This window comes from Lolium perenne, chromosome 2 (assembly GCF_019359855.2).
Source record: "Lolium perenne isolate Kyuss_39 chromosome 2, Kyuss_2.0, whole genome shotgun sequence".
Taxonomy (NCBI): Eukaryota; Viridiplantae; Streptophyta; class Magnoliopsida; order Poales; family Poaceae; genus Lolium; species Lolium perenne.
Genome location: NC_067245.2, coordinates 297,983,887 through 298,009,335, shown reverse-complemented (window position 1 = coordinate 298,009,335; position 25,449 = coordinate 297,983,887). Strand labels below are relative to the sequence as shown.

Below are 25,449 nucleotides of genomic sequence, written 5' to 3'. Positions count from 1 at the left end.
TTTTTTCCCCCCCGTCAACCTCGAAAAAAAAAACTATTTCTACCATTTATCCCTATTTTTCAATCCTTTGTTTCTTATTTGCAGTTTATGTGCCTTTTTCTATTCCTCACTTCTATAATCATATGGCCCGACGAAGAAGCGGGCAACCCATTTCAGATATAAAATGTATTTGTTTTGGCCTGTTTAGATCGACTGACGGATATGAATGAGGTCGAGCACTCCCTTTCGTCCATTTCGGCCAGGAAGCAAACCTAGGGGCCAAATACATGTACTTTTTAAATTATTATTTCATTTATAAAATCCCTTTGGATCAAAGGAATGACACCTAAAATTTCTATGAATTGCATCCAACACCGCATTCGTATAGCCATTTCAATTAACCTCATTTTTACACCCATTCCCATATTTTTCTGTGTTATTTTGTTGTATTCCATCTAGATGACTATTTCTACAATTTATCCATCTTTTTTAGTCGTCTATCTCCTATATGCATAGTTCTTGTATTTTTTTATTCATCTCTTTTATAATACTATGACCAATGAAGAAGCACTAAGGGCATGTACAGAGGGCGACCCATTTAGGTATAAAATGTGTTTGTTTTGGTCTCTTTGGATCGATAGGCAGACAGGAATGATGTAGCGTACTTCCTTTGGTCTGTTTAAGCCAGGAAGCCAACCCACTAGCTAGACACGTTTACTTTTTTTCAATTGATATCTCATTTATAAAATCTTAATTTACATAGGGGAAAACATAAAAAGGACATTAACAAAAATTGTTAAAAGCATAACTAGGGTTTGCGCCGGTCGAGCCATCAACTCCTCGTCATTGTTGGCGGCTAGGTCAGCGAACGTAGGAAGTTCGCACGTCACAATCGGTGTTGGAGGCCTTAGCGATGGCGGAAGACAAGGCGTAGGCCACCGCACCCATGGTGACGTTTGGAGCAGTGGAGTCACTGGCGTTGTGGCAGGTCCTCCCTCCACAAGCGCGGACGATGTGGAGATGCCCAACCCGAGGGCTTCGTCGTCATCTAGCTCATCTCGCCGGTAGGGTATAGTTCCACCACCTTCTTCGTGGATGCTAGGTGCTCAAGCTCCAACACGTGGAGGCCGAGGTAGCCGAGGGTGTTGTCTAGCAACTCCTCGTCTGGGATGTCGTCGCTGCCCACCAGCGGATGATCATCCTCTTGCGTCTCCTCCTTGACCACGGGGGTGTTGGTGTAGTCCCACTCTTCTCGCCTAGGAAGGTGGTGCAGCGTTGTGGATCCCATTGTCACCACCTGAACACGTCCCACACCAGTGAGTTGAGGGCATATGCAAGGTTCTCCAGTATATCACGTGGCAGGAGTGCCCTTGCTGCCGAATCCAATGACGCCGCTCTAGACCTTCGGTGGCAATGACACCCTCTTGGCGTTGAGGTGCCAGCTAGCAGGGAGATGGACGCCTGACCAACTTGACGGCATGCTTGTTTCCCAAATTTCATGACATTTCCATGTCCACGGGGACGTACTAGGCAACAATCACGAGGACACCGCCTCGTGGTCGTGCTTGGTCTTCTTCCACAACCCAGACTTGCCCATGTCCTAGGGGTCAAGATTGGATGGAAGTAGCAATGGCTAGCTCGTTATGGGACTTGAGGGCGCGACGAGGAGACCGTATGCCTATAAGGACAGGAACACATGCCACTAGTGACACGCGTAGGAGGCAAAGCAGCTGGCATTGTTGGCGGTGCAGAAGACAAGTGTCGCCCACTAGTACTAGCTAGAACGCATAATGTGAAGCGTTTTTTCCGTCGCTGCTAGGCAGGCCTGAAATAGATGCTGGAAGACATGAGAGCGGTCCGTGGAGGAGGTGGAATCGCCTTGGACTATTTAGGAAAATGACCTAAGTAAAAATTTCCGAGGTTGCATTTATATTGTTCAGAATTCACAGTGTGTTGATCGACGAGTGATTAATTAAATGGAGTTCATTCCAAAATCCACCACATTACAGCATGACGTTCCAAAACCCACCACTATCTCTACTATATTAAATGGCCAGAGGTGGTAGGATGGTTGGTACGTCGTCCGGCTTCAATCAGGAATTCCTCTAAATTGCAAAAGACCACCGGTAATGTGAAAGTTCGTTGCAATGTGTACCGATCTGAGTTTTTAGCCGTGCTAACTATGATTCTTAATGGGATAACGTGGCAAGACCGATAACTCGTACGTATCCAATTTGGGGGATTCTGTAATTTTTGTTGGGCCCTCACTTATCGGTAATCCCTCACCTCCACTCCTCTTCCACCTTCCTGTCCCACCTCACAGGGGTAACGCCTCCACAGGCCACAGGTCGCCGACGCCCCGCACTGCAAAAGACCCCGAAAATTGTGGCTGGCCCAGCCACCCCCACCTTCATCCTCTGTCGTTGTGCCGTCGGCCGCAAGTCGCCACCACGCATTGCACATCGATGACACTGGAGATACTGACGAGCTAACGGTCGGCCTCGCTATTCCCACCTCCTTCTCACGATGTTGTGATGGTGTGCTGCCATCTGTAGGTTGCCGCCGACACCTTAACATTGAAGATGTTGGGATGACCGACGGGCTGACGGTTGGCTTCACCACCCCCATCTCCGTCTAGCGATGATGTGTCGCCAGACGCAAGTCGCCGCCACACCCTGCAAACCGACGACGTTGTTGGAGATGCCCAAAGAGTTCGCGGCCTGCCTCCGTCCCCACCTCTGTCCCATGAAGCTGTGGCTCCGGTCGTATGTTGCCGCCATGCCCTAAACATCCGCCTGTTGGTCCCACAAAAGGAAGGAGGCGCCCGGTGGCGGGAGTCAGTTCATGGGAGGCCTCGGGCCGGCGAGGGTGGGGAGGGGTGCCTCCATCTTCCGGGACATAGGCGAGGGCGCGGTGAGGGCCGGCATTGGCGGTGGTTCTTCTCGTTTCTAATTCGAGATTATGGCGAAAGAGGGGAAAAACTAGAAGGAGAGAGCAGTTGACTTGTATGTCCCTATGAAAATTACACCCCCCCCCCCCCCCCCCCGCGAAGTTGGTTATTCTTGGCCCTCACATTTTCCGCCCCGTCACCCCTGACGTGGGATCCATTGTCAGAAACATAGTTAGCACAGTTAAATTTACGAATCAATGCATATTGTAACGAATTCTCACAATACATGTGGTATTTGCAATTTAAACAAACAGAGGTGATTTTTCAAACTTCGTACAGTAACGTGGTGATTTTTTTTGGAATTAACTCGATTAGAGGAGAGGCTTTGTGATGCAAGATAGCATTGCTCGCGACCTGTGATGTGGGTTACTTGATCGATGCGTTGTTAATTTGCACCTACTCTGCGTATTTTGATGAATATTCATCCGTGCGCCGCGCGAGAGTCGAGAGAGACAAGAATTATGCGCGTCGGCCCTCGGGTATCGGCTCCCCGAAAGCGGAAAGAAGAGAGGACTTGGAATGATTCCTCGTGAGCTTTGTCCGTTCCATTGCATGTGTGCCTGTGGAGTACATGGTATCATCGTGCTTTGCACCAATAATGTGATCTCCAGGCTGAATAAAAAAGACGTGAGTAAATTTTAAGATATAGTATGTGCTAGTACTCACGTGAACATGAGGGTATATTTTTTCTTACAATTTACTCCACTACCGTATGTTCTTTGTAACTGAACACGAGGGTATATTTTTTCTTCGAGCAGTACGTAGTATCACTCACTCGCAGCTGGAAAGCACATCTTCCTGCTCCCTGGGGACCCGTTCCTAATGGAGTCTAGGAGTGGTAGAAGATTTAGCATAGAGTGATGTGCACAATATACGGTACTAGTGCCTCATGTACTCCGACGTCACTGCTTGGCACTTAACTGCTTTCTTAACCAAGTTCCCATAAAGACGTCGGTACTTAATTACTCCCACTTTTAGCTAAGCTCCAGCTGCTAAGGCTGCTAAGGCTGGTCATAGTGCACTATCTTAGGTAGTAGTAGTATCATGCATCTTATACACACAAAAATGCTAATGTGGCATCTAATTAATGAGGAGAGACAAGATTAGAGTAACATAGGTGGATACTATATCATAACGCACATTATGAGAAAAACTAATGCTAAATAGATCTTGTACATACATTTTATACTGAAATTCTACAAAACAATAAATTTAGAAGATTATGATACTACTCTATAATACCACCCACTATAATGATAGTATCATAGACAAGTATCATATGCATGATACTACAATATGATACTATGCACTATGACCAGCCTAAGATATCCCCCTTTCCACTCCCCACGAGGGCATGCTTGGGAGGTGCTTTCAAAAGTAAACCAGTTTTTACTTAAGCGCCAATGCTTATTTATACTAGACAGATGTCTAACTAAATATCTATTTCATAAAAACAGGCGTTGGTGTTTAAACAAATGCGTGGTTTATTTTCTAAAGCACCCATCATCTGTGATTGCACAAGGCCTCATGGTTCTTATGCTTAAGTAACGACTGATGATTAGACTATGTTTGTTAGTGCAAGTTTATCAGGTTGATGCATTTCGAACACAAAATGTGTTTGTTTTGATTCGTGTGAGTAGCCCACGGATAGAAATGCGATCGTGTCCATACCTTGCTCTGTTTAGATTGGGGTAAACACAGTAGGAAGACACATTTTTAATATAATATTATATATCCAAAACAGAATTTACAAAAATAAAAAAACATATATAAAAATATATTAAACCCTAGGTAGTAACTAGGTTTTGTGTCAATCCTCCTCGTTGTCCAACTAGATTAGGCTGGTGCCAACGCAGGCTATAGCGCGGGCGATACCGCCCGCAGCAAGGCGGTAGCGGGGCGGTAGGCGGGCGAGATGGTAGCGGCGGGCGGTGGTTCCACCGCCCGGCGGTAGGGGGCGGTACCGCCCGCCTATAGCCCGCGTTGGAGGCGAGAGCGGGGCGAGAGGGAGGCGATAGCGGTGCTAGTGGGGGCGGTAGGGAGGCGGTAGGGCGGAGAGAGAAGTGAGAGCTGGCACTATAGCCCGTGCACTGGCACCGTGAGGTGAGAGTGAGGTGAGAGTGGGATAATAGTGAGGATAAAAGCTGACGTGGCGGGTGAGAGTGGGGTGATGCATTGGCACCAGCCTTAAACAGGCGACCCCCACGGTCATGGCCAGTTCGGTTGCTACGCTGGAGGAGCAGCTGCCGGTTGCAATGGTGCTTGCGCAAGCCACATCGCCCATGGCGACATATGTGGCAGTGGAGTCATCGGTGGCATTGAAGATTGCCCTTGGGCTAGTGTGGATCCCCGCTGTTGCATGGCGGGGATGTCCTACTTAGTTAGCCCCTCCAGCTTGAACTATGTGATGGCCAACCTAAGAGCATGTCTAACAGGCCCCTTATAACCCGCCTACCCTGTAAAATTCCGGCGACATACGGGGCAGGCGCGGTTTGGGCCGTCTAGCAGGCCCCGTATTCGGGCCGCCCCGTTTCGGCGGAATACGGGGCCCAGGAAATCGGCCCCTCCGCCCACTATTTATACTGGGCGCAGGTGCGAGTGAGGGTCGCAACCCTAGCTCCGCCGTGCGCCGCCGCCTCCTCCTCCTGCTCCGGCGAGCAATTAATCGCTACCCCGCGCCGCATTCCACCCGCCGCCACCTATGGACTCCCGCCGCCGTAGTACCGCCTCGCCGGCGAGCGGATCGAAGCGATCCCGCTCGCCGGACAACGTGGAGGATGCTTGGCGGCTTTTTTGCAAAAGATCCGCCGCCGGCAGCCGCCGCGCGGCCTGCAAGTACGACGGCGGGGAGTTCGTGCCGGAGAAGCTCCGCGACTTCACGCGGGGCGGCCGCTGGTACCACGAGGACCTGCCGCTCAAGCCGATGAGCGGCCCGAAGTTCTCGGCGTGGCTCGCCGAGTGGGAGCGCCAACGCCGGGTGAGCGAGGCGTGGAGGGCGACCATCGGGAGCACCAGCGGCGGAGGTGCCCCGCTCGCCGGCGAGGAGGAGGAAGACGAGGACAAGGACCCCGCCTTCTTGAAGGCGATTCAAGACTCCCTCAAGGACGCCGCCGAGAAGAACAAGGCGGAGGAGGAAGAAAGGGCGGCGGCCATCGCCGCCGTGAAGGAGGCGGAGGCGCGGGCGGCGCAGGCGCAGGCGGAGGCGGAGGCTGATGGGTTCATCATCGACCTCTCCGACTAGAAGTCGCGATCCGATCGCGCATTTTGTATGTATGTAGGTACGTCGATTTCTATGTATGATCGACGAACTATGAATGAAAGTTTCCCGCGGTTTAAATTTACAAATATACGGGGTCAAATACGGGTTCTGATAGACGGAGCGGTGTCTGATCGACCATTTTTTTTATACGAGGCGAAATTCGAGCGTTATACGGGGCAGAAAAGTAAAGGGCATGTTAGACATGCTCTAAGGGCTTCATCATCGCCTAGATCGGGCGGCCAAATGGGGTGGGGATCTCCTCCTCCTGCTTGAAGGTCGACTCTAGGCACTGCTCTTGGATGGCTTCTCGCCAATGATGTCGTCTTTTATTGTGGGCTGTCGAAGGGAAAGAGAAAGGGCGAAGGGGTATCAAACGATCTTTGAATTGAAATGTGCTTGGGAGTGGTGTACCGAAGCACAGCCGCAATGTTTGTTTGAACACCCCTCACTTGATTGCAGTGTTGCCCATCACTCACGGTACCGCCAGAGAGCAGTGCCTCCCGAGAAGATATCTAGTGCTCCCATATGTTTGTGTGCTACATGATTCCAGGGTGATCTGAACCATCGATTCAGATTCAAGGGAGAAGATTTGAACACACTCCAACACTGCTCCCACCGCGTGGCACATGAGCAAAAAAGGCCTTGTTATTTTTCATATTGTTTGCAGGGGGGTCCCTTTCTAATCTCTCTCTTGCATTCACTCTACAAAACATCAGATTCCTTTTAGGCCATGTCCGTTTCACGGATGTTCATATCGGAAATTGTTAAAACTTAAAACCATAGTCTGAGCACTACTGTAAATTTCTAGTTCAAGTGACTAGGACCATAAGCCTTTTGGAAGAACAACGCATAGCTGAGGAGAAGACAAAAAAAAAAGGCACGCCATCAAAGCTTGAAAGGTAAAAAGAAATCAATCAACCAAAACAATTCTGTTCGTTACCACACTTTCTCCAACGGAGGAAATAAAACAAGAAGGAAGTGCTGGCTCCGGTCTATCTCAAAGACGGTGGCGGCCAGTTCAGATTGAAACACAACGACGGCCGATCCAGATCGGACCAAAACAGCAGTGGCGTACTCCGTACAACAAGATGACCGGCAGGTCCAGGCGGCAGCACCCTAGGAGGAACAGAATGCCCATCACATGTCGATGGTGGCGGCCGCTGCTCCATCTCAAACTCGTGGAACCTACTCTGGAGAGTTGGGGAGAGGTGCGATTTAAGTGTCATTGGGAAGAAGACGACGGACGATTTTTCAAGGAGGCGTTCTTCTGGGGTCAAAATCGCAAATGTACGAGGTGGGAGGACGATCTGGACTTATATTTCATCCCGACCTTTAAATCCAAATCGACGGTTCACATCGCCCTGGAATCATGTAGCACACAATCCTATTGTAGCACTAGATATTCTCCTCTGCCTCTGGCTAGCTTCTCCATCAAGCCGTGCTGTGCAAGCAGGGGCCGCAGCTGTACGCACGTACGTACTTTGCCCAAAATCAGGTCGCTTCTTTACTCGACGTGCGCGACGCATTTTAGCGTCCGTGCGCGTCCGTTTGCATGGTCCTTTTGGTCGAAATTGATCACGCGTCCGTTTGCGTAGGGGTGCCTCCAACGGTACAACGTATTTTTTAGGATGAATCATTTTTTTTAACATGAAACATAATTTACATACTTAAAATATAAAAAAACCTAAACGCCTACTGCTGCTCATCGTCGCTGTGCTGCTCCTCGTCGCTGTCGAGCACGATGAGCTCCGGTATGACCCACGGCCAGTAGCCATCCGGGGGAGCGTACGTCGGGCGCGCCGCCGGTGCTCGAGGTTGAGGAGGCTGTGGCTGTGGCGGCGGTGGAGGCGCCCAGGGCTGCGGCTGTGGTGGCGGTTGAGGCGCCCAGACATAAGGCTGTGGCGACGGTGGAGGAGGCGCCCAGGGATAAGGCTGTGGCGGCGGTGGCGGCGGTAGAGGAGGCGCCGACGACTCCAGGAGCGCCTGTCGAAGTGCTTCATCCGCCGATAGGCCCAGCGGCATGACGGCGGTGGCGTAGCGGGGCAGAGGCGGCTGCACAGGCGCGTCGTACTCGAAGACGAGGACGGCGACCTTCGCCATCTTGTCGTCCGTCATGTTCTCCGGGAACTCGAAGTTCCGGCCCTCCGCCATGGCCTGCTGCCATTCGTGGAAGACGACAGCGACGTAGTCATCGCTGTCGTCCTTCACCTCCTCGCTATGGTACGCGAACGCCTCGATGTAGTCGTCATCGTTGAACGCGGCGTAGGCTTGGTCGTCGTCGTCCTCGCGGTCGTCGGCGTTATTGTGCTGCGTCTGCTGACGTCGCGTCGACGCGTGCTGACAACGCGTCGGCGCCTGCTGACGACGAGCCGGCGGTGCAGGACCGAAGGGATAATCCCTGTCGCCCATGAAGCCAGCCCTTCGTCTCATGTCCGTCTCCGTGGACAGGTACGTACGCCAAAGCTCCGAGTCGATGGCGTACGCCGGATCGGCGCGGAGGTCCGCCGGCAGATACCGCCTTCTGCGCCGGATCTCCGCGGTCCGATCAGGCTCGCGCGCATGTACTGGAGGGATGGGCACCCCGCGGTAGCTGAGCCGCCAGCCGCCAGTACCGCACGCCGACCAGCGTCGCACGGCATCCATTTGCCGTACATAAGCCTCCCCACCGTGACGGGGAGCGGGATCTTCTTGCTGCCGCTGCCGGAGGCCTCGAAGTCATTCTTCTTCCCCATGGCGCTGCAGAGGTGGTGGTGCAAGTGGAGGTGTGGGCGAAGGAGCGACGCGGCTGGTGGACTTTTAAGGGCATCCGCGCGCGGGATACGATGCCATTGAAGGCGGCGCAGAAGCCCAGCCGCCGCCCGCCAGTGCGCGTGCAGAACAGGCAGTCGCGCCATTGATGGCGAAGGCTGCGGCGCAGACGCGAAAGCACTGACCGCCGAAGCGGTGCCCTCGGTGCAGACTCGCTGCCAGGCGGGCCCGGTGGAGACGCGAGCGGACACTTTGCGCGTCCGCGCAGTGTCCACCGAGACGCAAACCTGACGCATATTTGGGCCAGGTTTACGTCTCCGCGGACGGCCCGGTCACTTTGCGTCACGCCGCTGGAGAGGGTGCCAGACGCATTTTCGGTCAAAGCGGACGCAAACGGTCGCTCAGCGTCCGTTTGGGTCGCGCCGCTGGAGATGCCCTCACATTGCGGCGCGGCTTGTCTAACTTGCTAGTAGCAAGTCACCCAGCTACAGTTCTCTGACTTGCTCCTGGAGCCGTCCGATCAAAACTGAAGAGCCCAGATCACCCCGAAACACTGTACACGTAACACTGTAGCGACGTGGTACTGTAACATCTCCTGTTCACGTTACTGTTTACTGCTACTGTAGTGCTTATTGTGAACCATCAGATCTAAATCCAATGATTGAAAATAAGCACAAGTTAGATGTACTGTTCATCTCTAACTTGTCTATAGCAAGTTAGAGAATCCGGAGCGCTCACATTGACACATTGATACGCAGCTGCTGTACTCTAGACGGTACGGTACATACACACACTGATGTTTACTTTACTTTTCTACCACCACCTTTCACGCTTTGCTCTTTACCGTGTCACGTACGCCCAGCTGTAGCCAGCTAGCAGGAGGATCGTACTGACTGACGGGAATGAATGATGCGTGCACTGTTGGGCCGCAGCTAGAACGAGCGAGCGAGAGAGCGGCAATGGCCCCAATGCCGCGAAAGTTGCCAAAGAAATCATCATCACGGAGCTACTGGCCCTACTGCCACGGTGGGGCCACGTCGCCCAACGGCTACCTCCGCTTCCGACGTGGCGCCCTCGTGTCACGTGCTACTCTTCCCCGGCAAGCCAAGTTCCCCGGCTATATATTACGCGGCCAGGCCCCGGCCTAGTCGATCAAGCTCGGTTCACACAGCCAAGTCGCCACCACAGAGCAGAGGAGAGCATTGCGAGTGAGCCACCTACAATGGCGGCGTGGAAGACCGGCGTTTTCGCCGCGGCGGTCGTGGCTGCGGTGGTTTGCACCGTGGCGGCGGCGGCGAGCAAGTTCGACGGCGTGGTGCAGCCGAGCTGGGCCAACGACCACGTCCTGTACGACGGCGACCTCCTCAAGCTCCGCCTCGACAGCTCCTCAGGTAACATTCAGCCCCGTCCGTGCTCGTTTCAGGCAACATTTGTTCAGAAAGGCAGTTCTTCGTTTGCTGACGCCTCCTTGTTGCTGCATTTGGGTTCAACAGGCGGGGGCTTCGCGTCCAAGAACAGGTTCCTGTATGGCAAGGCCACCGCCGATCTGAAGCTCGTGCCTGGGGACTCCGCCGGCGTCGTCACTGCTTTCTATGTGAGTGAGTGCAGGCTTTGCATTGCTCCTTGCTCGTTGCTCCTTGCTCCTTGCTCAACTTTGCCGTTTACATCTGCTACCTCAAATGCTTCATTCTACTAGTTGCATGTTGCAATGGTAATTCCATTTTAGGATTAATAATCTGTCAAATACTATAACGGGGATGGATGACACCCGTGGTAATTCCAATGCTGGGAACATGCTTGAAATGTCTGCCAGGTTCAGCTTCAGTGAGGGGCCTGCCTGAAATGTCTATCAGCTTCAGGGGAAGCTGCCAAGAACCAATTTACAAACAAACACAGCACGTGAATAAGCACAGTAACAGGACAACTTTCTTCTTAAAAGCAGCATCAACTTTTTAACAAATCACCCTGAATGAAATTGGACTTACCCTAACTGATTTACCACAAGCTTGTACTTGTAGTGTTTGCATCTTCAACCTCCGACTGAAATCTAATTTGACTCATCCATGAATGCGCAACTGCAGCTATCTTCGGCCGGGGACAATCACAACGAGTTCGACTTCGAGTTCCTGGGCAACGTAACCGGCGAGCCCTACCTGGTGCAGACCAACCTCTACATCGACGGCGTCGGCAACCGGGAGCAGCGCATCGACCTCTGGTTCGACCCCACCGCCGACTTCCACACATACTCCGTGCTCTGGAACCCCAGCCAGGTCGTCTTCCTCGTAGACGACACACCCATCCGCGTCTACGAGAACAAGACCGCCACCAAGGGCCACCACCACCGCCACCCCAACTCCACCACCACCCCCGACATCGCCTTCCCGTCGCCGCAGCCCATGGCGGTGTACAGCTCCATCTGGAACGCGGACGACTGGGCCACCCGTGGCGGCCTCGTCAAGACGGACTGGTCCCACGCGCCCTTCGTCGCCACCTTCCGGGACGTCAGCGTCGAGGGCTGCGCCTGGGCGCCCGACGCCGCCGACTCCGACGCCGGCGAGGTGGCGCGGTGCACGGGCACCCAGTGGGGCAAGGAGGGCAGGTACTGGTGGAAGGAGAAGGACATGCAGGAGCTCTCCGTGCACCAGACGCACCAGCTCGTCTGGGCGCGCGCGCACCACCTCGTCTACGACTACTGCGTCGACACCGACCGGTTCCCAGTCCAGCCGCCAGAGTGCGCTGGCCGCTGATCATCTCTCGCGTCGCCGGTTGGTTTCTTAATTAGGATGGATCCATGAGTTCCATGGATCGGATGCACCTGCGGGGTGGTTTACTTCGTTTCACTATGTCGTCGATTTAGCTCTCTCTATCTGCTTGAACTTTGGGTCGTGCTGGTTATCTGCCGTGTAGTTTATCTTGTTATGTGGGGGTGTCTTCTGTACAAATTCGTCCCTGAAGAATATGATGGTGCATCGTCTCTTCTCAAAATCTGCTTTCTTGTGTTCCATCTTTCGAGCAAAATGCTCCCCATTGATACTGTGTTGGTCAGTGTAATCATCCCCAATCCAGTACTGGCCCTGCTCTAAGCTTAGATCCAGTACCACTTTGCTACACTCTAATCAAGGGCAGTAACTGAGTAAGTAGAGGTACAGTTCAAGCGTGGTCCATCGGGGCAGTACGTAGATGCACTGTCTTGGTTGCAGGAAACGCCCAAAAGGATAAGGCGTCAGTACTCACCACCATTGATCAGCATTGAGCTCACAAACAACGGCTTGGACTTTGGACTCATCACCAAGCTTGTGTGAATCTGATCACGGGCTAGAGTACCCCGCTCCATCTTTTCACCATGCTTGCTTTGGTCGGAGTGGACCAAGCCTTTTCTTTTCTTGGCTTTTGCAGAGCCGGCTGCCATGATGTATGTAGCTCGACCTGTCTTTCTTCAGACTTTGAAGCGACACCACTACGCTGGGTACATGGCGAGCGAGTGAGTGCACATTCCTTCCATGGATTGGATTCGACATTACCCATCAGGCAGTACCGAAAGACGTTGAGTCTCTCTTCTTCAGGTAGAAGAGTGGAACCTGTGGGGGCGTGTGGACGAGACACTGGAGTGCCGCATGTGTAGCACCGAAATGGATAAACAGATGGCCTGTAAGTTGCTAGGGCGAAATAATGCAGGCAAAATTATCTCTGAAGTGGCAGACACTGTGATCCACGAGCTGTTTCGTTTTGAAAATGTAGGATTTTTTTTAGCAAGAGACTTGAAACCTCACATGTCTACTAATGGGTACTCAGAAATTCCATTGTTATTTTACCCTAATGGAATGAGAACTCAAACCTTAAACTTTATTTCTTCCGAAATGGAGATTGAACAAAATCATGCACACAACCTAGTTTATTCATTATTCGAAAAACGTTACACAGAAATTCATGCACTTCATCTTAAAACCAGAGGCCTCACCAAACCGCCCAATGACGAGCTGGGAGAACAAACCGGTCCAGCTGACCCTCAGCATGCACCGTTGCTCGCACTCAAGGAGTCGTTGACGCCATCTTTATAGACTCATCTTCGGGAGAGGGGTCAAGGCATTAACCTTGTCACACATGTCGTCGCCGCAACCATGATGCCTGACAACGTCAATCCTCTACTGATACATTTAAATGTGTCCATGAACTTGGTGTTTATTATATGTTATTTTTATGATATGTTAGGTTCCCAACATGTTTTAAATTGATTTCAGAGATTTTCAACGAGACCCTCTTTTATTTGTTTCTAATGGTACGGAACGAAAAACCCTATTTTACGTATTTCTTTAGTTACATGGACCTTCAGGACTCCTCACACGTGGCCTGGTGCCTGCTCGCTATGCAGCCATCGCGGCGATGCTGCCCGACTTCGCCCCCGCCTGCCCGTGCTTTGCTGTGGGTTGTTGGAGGATGGAGTGGATGGCATCGGCGCGTTATAGTGTCGGAGAGAGGTTTCGAGTTGGATGCTGGGGTGGCGGCCCTGGTGGTGGGAGTCGCGGTGACCGTGGCTCGCGTGTTGGCTGAGTGACGTGATGGGTGGCGTTCAACATTCAGTGGTGGTGGTGCGGCAGTCTAGCCGTACCACGTTTCGAGTGTGGAAAGTGTTTGTTAGGGTGAAAATCTTGTCTGGTTTTCGCGAGGCTAACTGTGGTGGTGTCCGTGGGTGTCATCTCCGTCTTGAAGGGACCTTCACAACAGTTCTTTGCTCTCCGAGACGGGTGGTGGAGGTGCTTTGGTGTCGTGTCCTTCCTGAAGGTTTCGCCTTGGAGGCCTTGTTTGATCGGTGTTCGGCTTCACCTCTTGGCAGTGATTTATTTACTGTTGAAGGTTCCCTCCACTCTAGGCGGTGCTCTTTTTTCTTATATGTTGTTTGCTTGGAGTTGTATGGTGGTGGTGCACCTGTTCTTCAGCACCTTTGTATCCTGTCTTGGGCATGTGTGGTGCTCCTCTGTTTTTAATAGTGTGTGGGTACATTGTGCAGTTCAAGGAACACTTGTAGTTTGAAGAAATGGTCTATCACAGATAATTCTTTCTCATCGATGGTTTTCTTGTTTTGTAGATGCCAACATCAATGCAAAATGATGATGCTCTGTTGGAAAAACGGAGCACCATTGCAGATTCTGAGGGAAAAAAAGACTATTGAATGTGAGGTTGTCCAACTCTTATGGTCACTGAATCAAGTTTCTTTGAATTAATAAACAAGCATACATTTTTTTGGGGGTAAAATAAGAATGTATAAACATATATTTCTTACTCTTTGAGTCATTTTTGCTGTTGTGTCAACTTGACGTTCATTTGGGTAGAAAAGTAAAATTATTCTCTACTATCAAGTCGAATTATGTAGATTACAAATTTGGAGAAAACCCTCTGCCGCATGACCTGCGGCTGTGCTCCACAAGTGCTACTCCCACGGGCATGTATATTTCTCGTTGCAATCCACGCATTTTTCCAAGTAACTAAAAAAAGTTAAGAAGGAAGCATTTCGGTATCTTGTTTCGTCAGGAACATGATGGAACAAGGATGATAATACACAATCCAAATCTGCTACAAAATGGGAGTAGTACACTACAAGAAATTCAGTATTGCAGTTTTAAGCAAAAACTTAGCAACTTGTAGTATTCTACTTGAGAAGCCATGAAACCGGCCGATTTCTTTTCCCTAACCATTTTATAGCAGCTGGACCATAAGACTACATACTGCAAAGAAACTTAATTTTCCCCATAAGTTTCCTTCGGCTTGACCTGAGTCCCAGCCAAGTCCTCCAGAGTGAAGTTGAGAGTATCCGTTGCGCCTTTCTTAACCTCTTCCCCTTTCTCTGCCAGGAAGTCCTCGATGCTCCCAGGCTGACCAAACCAACCAAACCTGTCTGCCATAAGGTGGAGGTTATTGCAGCCACCACAGCGCGCGACCACCACCCCGTTCTCGTACGACTCCCGGCTGGCCATTTTCATGGACCTCGTGTCGCAGAGCTTGCACGTGAAGATCATTGCCAGGTCATGCCTCGGCGAGATTTGCAAGTTCGAGGCATCTCTGACTTTGAAGCTTGACTGCGCTGCAGGTACCAAAGATGGCGGTGGTGGGGCAAAGGTTTTGGAACCCTCCGGGTCCTGGCGACAGCCGTGCGGCACGTTATTGGTCGATTCGATGATTGTTTGGAGAGACCTAAACCCTGTGGTTGTCGGAGACGGAAACAATAGTCCTGGAATAACAAGAGTTCCCAGTTTGCTGTTAAGTCAATGTCAATGCAGATGTGCAATCAGGTGACATACATATCATGAATTGTCACTATTTTTCCACTCTGGCAGGAACTAATAGTTCGCACACCAAAACATATGCTCTTAACTAGTCAGGGACACTCCTATAAGATGGATTGAGTAACAGTTGTAACATATACATCAGTAAGGATTTCAGTAACAAAATGCCCTAAAATTTTGATCCTAATGGAATGGTTCTAACACCATTCTGTTATTTCACATTCTCTGGTATTTTGTTGTTTCTCCTTGGAGCTTAATTTAGCCTGCCATTAAGTGGATTTTATATTGAAGAAACATTGAGGAAACCAAATTTCGCTTCGCTTGGAGGCATCAACAAAACAAGCGTGACATCAAACAAATATTAAAGAATAAAATGTTGCAGTTTGGCTTTGCTATCAGTTCCCTTGATATAACTTCCGATTGTGTTTAATAATTAATTGGTGGTTAACTCTGGAATAGAGTAGGATGATGACTACGAGGCCGGCTGCTTGAACCTGGCTGGAACAACTACACTGGGTTCTTTGCCAAAAGAAGGTCCTGATAGTATTAAGGTGTGTAGTTGAACCTTTTCTACATGCACTTGTTGATATGATGCACTGGATAAATAGATGTATTTTCATTCTAAAAAAATGTACTTTGAAGTTTGTAGCCTGTGAGTGCCTGTTTTGTTTCAGTTTGTCAATATTTGTATAGTATCTGAATTGTTATGGGTAACTATTTTCAGAAAGGCTTTTCTGGCGGTGAGCACGGCTGGAGCAGCCTCCCGATCCCAACCGTGTGGAGTACTGGAGTGGCTGCTGATCTCCCCCCTCTACTGATTTCCTCCCAATTTCCAAAGGTAATCGTGTGTTCAATTTTGCTTTTCTTGTTCTGAATTTTGCATCTAAGTTGGGGAAGTTCAGCCTCGATCATGATATGAGATTCATTTTTCAAAAGAAAGAGGGCTGATTGTGAAGCTGATGAACCTGAACCACCAACAGATGCAACACCTCATGCAAGAGCAGTAGCTGAACCTGAACCAGAAGAAACCTCTTCAGACTCCTCTATTGCTCGAATTTGGACAAATCAGTCTAATTATATAAGTTTCTGAAAATACTACAATTTCTAGCTTTTCCCTGTCGTATAATTTGGTGTTACAAAGAAAAATTTGTTGTTATTTTGCGCCTTCGCCCCCAAGGATTTTCTGCAAGGTCCACCACTGGCTAAATCCAGTGCTGCAATTTGCATTCAATAATAATGCATTTATTTAATTCTCCATGTTTCAATTCTTGATTCTGAATTCACAATTATAGCCTTTCTGATTTGTTTTCCTAGCATGTTTTCGTTCTATCTAATGTGGATTATCCATAGTAGTAGCTACTATTACATTACTGCCCCATGAGATATACACATGAATTTAACAAAGAAAAATCATTTCACACAAAGGTACTGAGTTATACCATGCTGTCCCATGCTCTACTCTGGTATAATCTCTGGCAGCAAAGTCTTCAACATTTGACAGGTTTAGCTTATCAGCTTAAGACGAAGATTCTGGATAGAGCAGGATTGCCTGTTTTCCACTCTAGATTTGTCTGGCTTCAAGTTTGTCTCCCAACAAGGATTGATATGCACCAAGTACTAAAAGCATTGCCTATTTTTTCACTTCTAATTTTCTGCGAGACATTTTTTTTGAAAAGAAATTTTATACAACACACGTTTCTATTTATGCAGTGTGATTCTGATCATGGATGCAGTGACAGCAACGATTATACCTATCTGTACTTCCCTTCTTTTTCATACCCTGTCACCATTTTCTTTTTTCCATAATATCTGACAATGCAGTGAAGTAAACGCTGAATTCGTTTATTATCGCGTCCCATAAATATCTAATATCCCATCTACTTTATCAGTTTTATTTCTCCATATTCTACCATTTTATTATTGTTTGTATCATGCATTTGTGGACTGGCAAACAATCAATAGATCTATTGGTCACTTGTTTTTTCACAAAGAATCAAAGTCAAGGTGTGAGATGGACGCTTTGAATTTACTTATTTGTCATGTGAGAGTAACATGGTCTAACCACATATTATAAGTGCCCAATGTAATTTGTGAATATAACATTGGATTATCATTGTTTCAGGTAGTGTGGAAAGTTGAGCAAATGATGAACCATACTACTGTAAAGTTTCTACACTGTTTGTTTCCTTTTCATACTGTTCTTCTGTACTATGCTTTATTATCGTTCTGATGATATGTGCAAGCTAAACTATATAGGTTAGATAAACTGAGAAACTCAAAGGGTGCTATTTAAGGACCAGTGGCTATTGTGGATCAATGGGTGCACAATGACTTAGCAGGTGGAAATTAACATGTATACCGCTCAACCCAGGATTGCCATACTGGAGATGTTTCCCTTCAGTTCTGTTCCAAAAAATATATGCTTTGTCCTCTTTCCTGACTTAAGTGATTTGAGTTATTCATCTAACTTACCAATCCATTCTTTGATTTCAGTATCCTTTACCCCATCGTGCCTTGATAGTGGGGTCAATTTTGCAAAGCAGAGTCACATTCTTCCAATGGTCAACTTATTTATGGTTTGTACATTAGACACAGTGTTGTTTCAAACTCTCAAACTCATAAATATAGATGGGATTCATTGCACCTTTCTGCAAGGTGCTTAGCAGCATTATGTATTTTTAGCTTGACTGATACTCTCTATTACTAAATGTATAGTTATGAAATCTAAGCCCCAAACCGTTCCCCTCGCGTCGCCCCCTCCAGGCGACCGAGGGGGCGAAACCCTAAGAGCGCCGCCGCCCGGCCCCCCTCCTCCTCCGCCCCTCCTTGTCGCCCCCAGAGGTGACGCCGGCCGAAGGCCGCGTCGCCGGTGAAGGGGGCGGCGGGGATTCCTTCCTCGGCCCGTGGTCCTCGCTCCGCGGCGCAGCAGCATGGGGGCTGGTTGCTGCGCGGCGGCCGCCATGGCTGGGGCGCTGCTCGGCGAACCCCTCCTCCATCCGGGGACGGTTGCGGCTGGTGGTGACCCCGGTGGGGATCTTTGGACGCCGGAGCGGCGGCTCCGGATGGTGGCAACGGCGCCGTCTTCTACGCGGCGAGCGGCGGCCGTGGGTGGTGCGGGCTCGTGTCCTCGGCCGTGTGGGCGGCGGGGAGGCGGCGAACGTGTGGTGCGACGCTAGGGGCCCTCCGCCGGCCCGCGGCGTCAGATCTGGGGAGATCTCCACCCCCGACCGGTGAAGCTCGCAACTCTCGGCCAGATCTGCGTGTTTGTGGCCTCGTAGTTGGTGGTGGGGTTGGTCGGGACCGGGGGAAACCTCTAGCCGGCGGTGGCCACGACGTCGTCGACGCCCCTGGCGCCGATTCCCTCCTTGGAGGCTTCGTTGAGGTCCCTTCTCCCTCCCCACCCAACCCCCTGCCCAGGGCGAAAACCCTAGTCCCTGCTTGGGCGGTGGCGGCGTCACGACGTCGTTCCCCTTCCTGAAGGCACCGTCCGGGGCTGCTGGGTGGTTGGCAAGGTTCTTCTGTTGTCGGTGGTGGTTCTTGGCGGTGCTCCTTGTGCGGCGTCGAGCCAGGTCTGGAGGTTGCTCCGCAAGCTTGGGTCTGGTGGTGTTTGCTGCTTTTTGTCTGCCGATCCTCCTGGTGCGCCTTCGTTCGTCAGCGTGCGTCCTCTGGACGGTGATGTGGGTGGCAGTGGCCGTGGCGTGGCTTCTGATGCGGCAGCTGGTCTTGATCTCTCCTTTGAGCTTTGGGTAGTCTCAGCGATGGTGCGTTCTTGGGGGAACCTCTCTACCTTCCGACGGTGCGGCACCCTGCGATCCGGGGCGAGAGGGAAGGGATCCCTCTTCGGAGTCAGAGACCGTGTGCTGGCCTCCTTTCGTTCTTGTGGCAGAAATGCAAGCAGTGTGCCTGCGGATGATGCTCCCTACTGCCCCTGCTTCTCCTGGTGTCGGCGTTCGAGAAGACGATGGACACGGCGTGTCAAGTGAAGCTGGTAGTTTTTTATCCTTTGTTAGCTTGTGTATATGTGTCCTGTTCGCTGTGTTTGCTTTGTATGCACTCTGTATCTGCCGGTTTCGTGGCTTTATTAATTTAAAGCAGGGCTTAGGCCTTATGTTTAAAAATGTATAGTTATTTTTACATTCCCAAATTTTCAAAGATGTATTAACACATTCCCAACCCGCAGCAACGCGTGGGACATCATCTAGTAGTATAATCAGCGGAGCAATACAATTTAATATAGCCTCCTAGAAACAACGGAAGAACCAAGTAACAGATTTTGACCCAGGAATCAACGAGCTTGCTGAGAATTACGCCGGGACGAAGAGGGAGGGTAAGGAATCTGGGGATCACCTCTAGAGGAAGGAACGGGCGGCTGAGAGAGGACGCCTACGAGACGGCGTCGCAGTAGCGGGAGCATCCGGGCTGCGGCCATGGCGTCGGAGGAGAGATGGAGAGGAGAGAGACGGCGGCCGCGGGTGCTTTTTTCTTTCTTTCTTTGAGCTTTGTTTATGTCCGTGTCTGATTTTCTCTGAGCAAAATGACCGTGTCTTCTTGGAGGAGAAGAAGAAGAATAGGGCCATGTATTCTGACGCTCGGCCTGCTCTGCATATGGGCCTCAACTTCTGAAGTCCAGGCTATATGTATGCCATTTTTTGAAGTATGAAAAAATTAATGTCAAACTTGTTAAAAAAAAATTAAAAATACTGTGATGTAGATAATATTGTAATCTGCAAGTGTGCAAATTTTTAGATTGAAATATGTTGTATTTTGGGCTCAGAAAAATAACAAATCTTGATTTCAGCACTGGTGAGTGAACAGTAGTCAACAGTACACTAAAATCCAGATTTTATCATTTTATGAGATTTTGTTATATTTACTGGGGGCAAAATATGATATATTTCGATCTGAAAACTTACACACCGATAGTTTTGAACTGAACGTTCTCTACGTCTACATATTTTTTGAAATGTTTTGAAACTTTGAAATCAAAAGTTTTAAAGTTTGATAAAAGAAAAATAAGACTGGGCTAGGCTACATTTGAGGTTTTCGACATATACTCCTACAATATCCCTAAGAATCCCGCAAAAATACAATATCTCTAAAAAATATAAACAACATGAAAATATATTTAAGATGTTTCTAATGGAACTAATCTAATACTCCCTCCGTCCCATCAAACTTGTCTGACAATTAACAAAATTTAGATGTATTTAGATGCTATTTAGTGTCTAGATACATCTAAATTTAGGCAAATCTCGGAAAACTTTAGTGGAATGAAGGAAGTATCAGAGATAATGAGAACTTTTCAATAATTTAGGACAAAGTTGGAACATCAAATACTCTGTCCAATCCATATTAAGTATCAAGATGCTTCAAAGTGCGAGTTAGAATTATCCAAACACGCCCATTCTCCACCACCTCCACCTCCACCCCCTCCGATCTGCCTCCCCTTCGATCCGCCTCCCTCCGAGATGGCAGATGTCGCCTCCCCTGTGCCTGAACTTTGCCTGCCCACCGAGAAACGGCCGTCATAGCCACAGCCGACACCTCTGCCATCTCCCACCTTGCCTCCCATGTTCGGTACCCTACTCTCACTTGGTCGGAGTCTCAGATGTAAGAGGTGATGAACGCTTGTGTGATTATGCACACCATAATAATAGAGAGTGGGCGCGACGCACCAATGCATGACGACCATCAATTTTATTTTCAGGGTCCTCTTGCTGAGATTTATGAGGCACCCACTGAGTTTGCTGATTTCCTCGAGATGCATCAAAAAATCCGAGATGCATGTGTTCATACTCAACTACATAATGATCTAGTTGAGCATTTGTGGGTGTGGAGAGGAAACACCGCATGATTCATGAACATGTTGCATTAGAATTTATTTAAATTCTGTATGAGTAATTTAATTTCTATGTTTTAACTATTTGTGAAAAATAATTTGTGTGTTTAAAATCTGTCATTTGTTTAATTTATTTTTCAAGCTATGCAAAACGTTGTAATTTGATAAAAAGAAAAATCAAATTTTCTTGGGACTAGTCGTATAGGACGCGCTGGTGTGGGACGGTCTTCCCTAAACAAAGGGTCTACTGCCGGTGCACCCATGCATTTGTGTCGGCTCTGCTACCGGCTACTATATGGCATGGGCCGGTGGTGTCGTTGCCTATTCGACGGTACTCCAGAGGAGGGATCCTCATGGAGGGGAGAAGAAGTAGGGACCATTGGGCGGAGAGTCCTCGCGACGGTGGTACGCGATTTACCCAGCTTCGGACCACCTGCACGATGGCAAGGCCTACTGCTGCTTGTCTGGAATTATCTTGGCGCTTTCGCGTTGTTACAATGAGTTGTGGTTGTGCCTCTAGGGCTCCCGGGATCCGGATTATATAGGCGCACGGATCTAGGGTTTACATGGAGAGTCCTAGCTGGATTACAAGTTGCCTAACTATGGTACAATATCTTGCCGTGTACGTCAAGTATCCGCCTTCCATCTACGGCGTACTGGATCCGGGTCCCTCATAGGCCTTCACGGATCCGGCTTCATCCGAAGGTCGGTTAGGATCCGACTCCCTGATCCTGGGCCGGACTTCATCCTTCATGATCAACAGCAACTGGGCCGCCCGATGGGCCACATGCCACATCACCGTCTGTGGGCCACCCGGGCTTGCTGGATCTAGGCACTGTCGATGGTACACCCATGAAGTATACCCACAACAGTAGCCCCCACAGTTCTCCGAGATTCACCTCTTGTTTCCGCCTTGCTAAAACTGTATAGCTTCCGACAATCTCGATAACATGGGGAAACTTGAAGAACTCCAACTTCATATTTTCTTCTTTCCCAACTTTTAGTCGGAAAATACCTTTATCCCGCGGGACTTCATCCATCGACATCATTATTACAACGCGTTTTCGGATTACTTCCCTGCTGAGATAACGGTCAGCAACTTTTAAACTCTTACCCGGAACCTCGAAGAGTTCTAATGGTTCCGCCAATCTTGGCGCCATTTTTGGACGATTTGAGCGGTAACTTATCCTTAGCCATTTTTACCGCTTAGGGTTTTCGACACATGTCAGCCATCCAACAGCGCGACGCTTGCGTTCCGACCACAGGATGCAGAGCACGAATCTCCTCCCCTCAGCCTATAAATATCCGCCGTTCAACCCTAAATCACCCCATTCGCCCCCTTCTCACCTCTCAGCACAACGCCGCCTCAGAGCTCTTCCTCCGCCGCACCGGAGTCCGCCGGAAGATCACCAGAGCACCATCGCCACCGCGTGATGTTCTTCGTGTTCTGAAGTCCGGCGAGCCACCGCAGCGAAACCTCACCGCCGGCGACTCCGACCACCGCGGAATCCATTCCGGTAAGCCCTTCGAGCTTTACCTTCTCGCCGTAGTTGGTAGGGATGCCTAGGGTATTTAACATTGGATCCGACTAAGTTAGCCAACTCGCATTATCTTTGTAGATGTCTTCTTCTACTCCGCCTCCCTCGTCCGAGCCGATCATGGTGACTCCAATCTCATCCGCCCCTCCTCCCCTCGTCCCAGTTCATCTGGAGCCTCAAAAAGACTCCGGCAAGAGCATAGAAGGATCACCAGCCAACCCAGAGGAAACTGCGGGTGCTGAACAAATGGAAAGGAAGGTGGAGGAAGCAGCCACCAAGAAATCAAAGGCTCGCACGTGAGATAGCGAAGCCAAGGGAAAATGGTGGCCCTGCACCACCACGGAGACCGAACTCCGCAACCTCGAGGCGGAAGGCTTTCTGAAACCCAGATCTTGGCGTTCGATCCCAGGCGCCCTGTTTCCGGCTCCCGAAGCCGGAGAGTGGGTGGTGACCAAGGCGCTCGTCGAGCGTGGCTTCTCTCTCCCGCCCAGCGATTTCTTCTCAGAAATCCTGAGGGCGTACGAGCTTCAACCTTACCACAGTTCTCCGAACAGCATCCTGGCCAGCAACCACGCGAGGCTGTGCGAAGGCCACCTCCGGATAACCCCGGAACTCTCCCTCTTCCAGTACTACTTCTCCGTCAAAAAGGAGAAAGTTTCACAGACTTCCACGCTGGCCACCTGCGGTGGCATCACCTTCAAGCTCCGCCCCGGGCGCGTGTACCCGCACACAGATCGCCATGATTCTGTGCGGTACTGGTCCAACAACTTCTTCTACTTGAAGGACGTGACTGATCCGGCTTCCCCAAAGGTGCTGCCAGATTTCAAGGACGACCCCCCCCCCCCCCCCCAAGCGAGACTCCGGCCTGGACTCAATTGTTGGAGATATGCCCAAGAGGCAATAATAAAAGTGGTTATTATATATCTTTATGTTTATGATAAATGTTTATATACCATGCTATAATTGTATTAACTGAAACATTGATACATGTGTGATATGTAAACAACAAAGAGTCCCTAGTAAGCCTCTTAACTAGCTTGTTGATTAATAGATGATTAGTTTCATAATCATGAACATTGGATGTTATTAATAAACAAGATTATATCATTATATGAATGATGTAATGGACACACCCAATTAAGCGTAGCATAAGATCACGTCATTAAGTTATTTGCTATAAGCTTTCGATACATAGTTACCTAGTCCTTTCGACCATGAGATCATGTAAATCACTTATACCGGAAAGGTACTTTGATTACATCAAACGCCACTGCGTAAATGGGTGGTTATAAAGGTGGGATTAAGTATCCGGAAAGTATGAGTTGAGGCATATGGATCAACAGTGGGATTTGTCCATCCTGATGACGGATAGATATACTTGATGTCTACGCCCCCTCCTTTTCCTGTAGACAGTGTTGGGCCTCCAAGAGCAGAGGTTTGTAGAACAGCAGCAAGTTTCCCTTAAGTGGATCACCCAAGGTTTATCGAACTCAGGGAGGAAGAGGTCAAAGATATCCCTCTCATGCAACCCTGCAACCACAAAGCAAGAAGTCTCTTGTGTCCCCAACACACCTAATAGGTGCACTAGTTCGGCGAAGAGATAGTGAAATATAGGTGGTATGAATAAATAGTAGCAACGGCACCAGAAAAGTGCTTTGCCCAGGACAGTAAACAAGCAGTAGTAACGCAGCAGTAGTAACGCAGTAAAACAGTAAACAAGCAGCGATAGCAGTATTTAGGAACAAGGCCTAGGGATCATACTTTCACTAGTGGACACTCTCAACTTTGATCACATAACAGAATAGATAAATGCATACTCTACACTCTTTTGTTGGATGATGAACACCATTGCGTAGGATTACACGAACCCTCAATGCCGGAGTTAACAAGCTCCACAATTCAATGTTCATATTTAAATAACCTTAGAGTGCATGAAAGATCAACACGACTAAACCAAGTACTAACATAGCATGCACACTGTCACCTTCACACTATGTAGGAGGAATAGATCACATCAATACCATCATAGCAATAGTTAACTTCATAATCTACAAGAGATCACAATCATAGCCTACGCCAAGTACTAACACGGATGCACACACTGTCACCATTACACCGTGCAGGAGGAATAAAACTACTTTAATAACATCACTAGAGTAGCACGTAGTTGAATTGTGATACAAAACACATTGCAATCATAAAGAGATATAAATAAGCACTTCACTATGCCATTCATAACAGTGAATAAGTATTCTGTGAAATATAGCCTAAGAGACCCACACGGTGCACACACTGTCACCTTTACACACATGGGACAAGGAGTCTCCGGAGATCACATAAGTAAAATTCACTTGACTAGCATAACGACATCTAGATTACAAGCATCATCATATGAATCTCAATCATGTAAGGCAGCTCATGAGATTATTGTATTGAAGTACATAGGAGAGAGATGAACCACATAGCTACCCGTACAACCCCGAGCCTCGATGGAGAACTACTCCCTCCTCATGAGAGACAGCAGCGGTGATGAAGATGGCGGTGGTGATGGCAGCGGTGTCGATGGAGAAACCTTCCGGGGGCACTTCCCCGTCCCGGCGGCGTGCCGGAACAGAGACTCCTGTCCCCCAGATCTTGGCTTCGCGATGGCGGCGGCTCTGGATGGTTTCTCGTACCGTGGCTTTTCCGTCTCGAGGTTTTAGGTCCAGGGGCTTTATATAGGCGAAGAGGCGGCGTCAGGAGGTCGAAGGGGCGATGACACTATAGGGGGGCGCGGGCCCCCCCTTGGTCGCGCCGGCCTAGGGTTTGGTGGGCATGTGCCCCCTCTCTGGCGGTTCTCGGGTGTTCTGGATGCTTCC

At 49.5% G+C, this 25,449-nt stretch overlaps 2 protein-coding genes across 3 annotated transcripts; one reads left to right on the top strand and one right to left on the bottom strand.

The window, feature by feature from the left end:
* The first annotated feature begins 10,091 nt into the window (after positions 1 to 10,091).
* Positions 10,092 to 11,921, top strand: LOC127336101 (xyloglucan endotransglucosylase protein 6-like). Of its 2 annotated transcripts, none has more exons than XM_051362864.2 (3): positions 10,092 to 10,327; positions 10,430 to 10,534; positions 11,018 to 11,921. In XM_051362864.2, exons 1-3 carry the CDS (start codon positions 10,159 to 10,161, stop codon positions 11,716 to 11,718), a joined length of 975 nt encoding a protein of 324 aa, XP_051218824.1. In that variant the 5' UTR covers positions 10,092 to 10,158; the 3' UTR covers positions 11,719 to 11,921. The 2 variants fall into 2 exon arrangements, with proteins under 2 accessions (XP_051218824.1, XP_051218825.1); XM_051362865.2 differs by having other exon boundaries at positions 10,093 to 10,327; positions 10,430 to 10,530.
* A 2,525-nt stretch (positions 11,922 to 14,446) lies between these two features.
* Positions 14,447 to 19,701, bottom strand: LOC127336102 (uncharacterized protein C24H6.02c-like). The gene is made up of 2 exons (XM_051362866.2): positions 19,562 to 19,701; positions 14,447 to 15,159 (listed from the first exon to the last, which is right to left on the bottom strand). The coding sequence occupies exons 1-2, from the start codon at positions 19,641 to 19,643 to the stop codon at positions 14,669 to 14,671; spliced, it is 573 nt and encodes a 190-aa protein (XP_051218826.1). The 5' UTR covers positions 19,644 to 19,701; the 3' UTR covers positions 14,447 to 14,668.
* Between the last annotated feature and the right edge of the window lie 5,748 nt (positions 19,702 to 25,449).

Bases quoted from the DNA above. Each gene is read 5' to 3' on its own strand.
- LOC127336101 (XM_051362864.2), top strand. From the start codon at position 10,159: ATGGCGGCGTGGAAGACCGGCGTTTTCGCCGCGGCGGTCGTGGCTGCG. The intron at 10,328-10,429 runs GTAACATTCAGC...TGGGTTCAACAG, and splicing joins CCGCCTCGACAGCTCCTCAG to GCGGGGGCTTCGCGTCCAAG. The intron at 10,535-11,017 runs GTGAGTGCAGGC...GCGCAACTGCAG, and splicing joins CGTCACTGCTTTCTATGTGA to CTATCTTCGGCCGGGGACAA.
- LOC127336102 (XM_051362866.2), bottom strand. From the start codon at position 19,643: ATGGCCGCAGCCCGGATGCTCCCGCTACTGCGACGCCGTCTCGTAGGC. The intron at 15,160-19,561 runs GTGATCCCCAGA...TTGTTATTCCAG, and splicing joins GCCCGTTCCTTCCTCTAGAG to GACTATTGTTTCCGTCTCCG.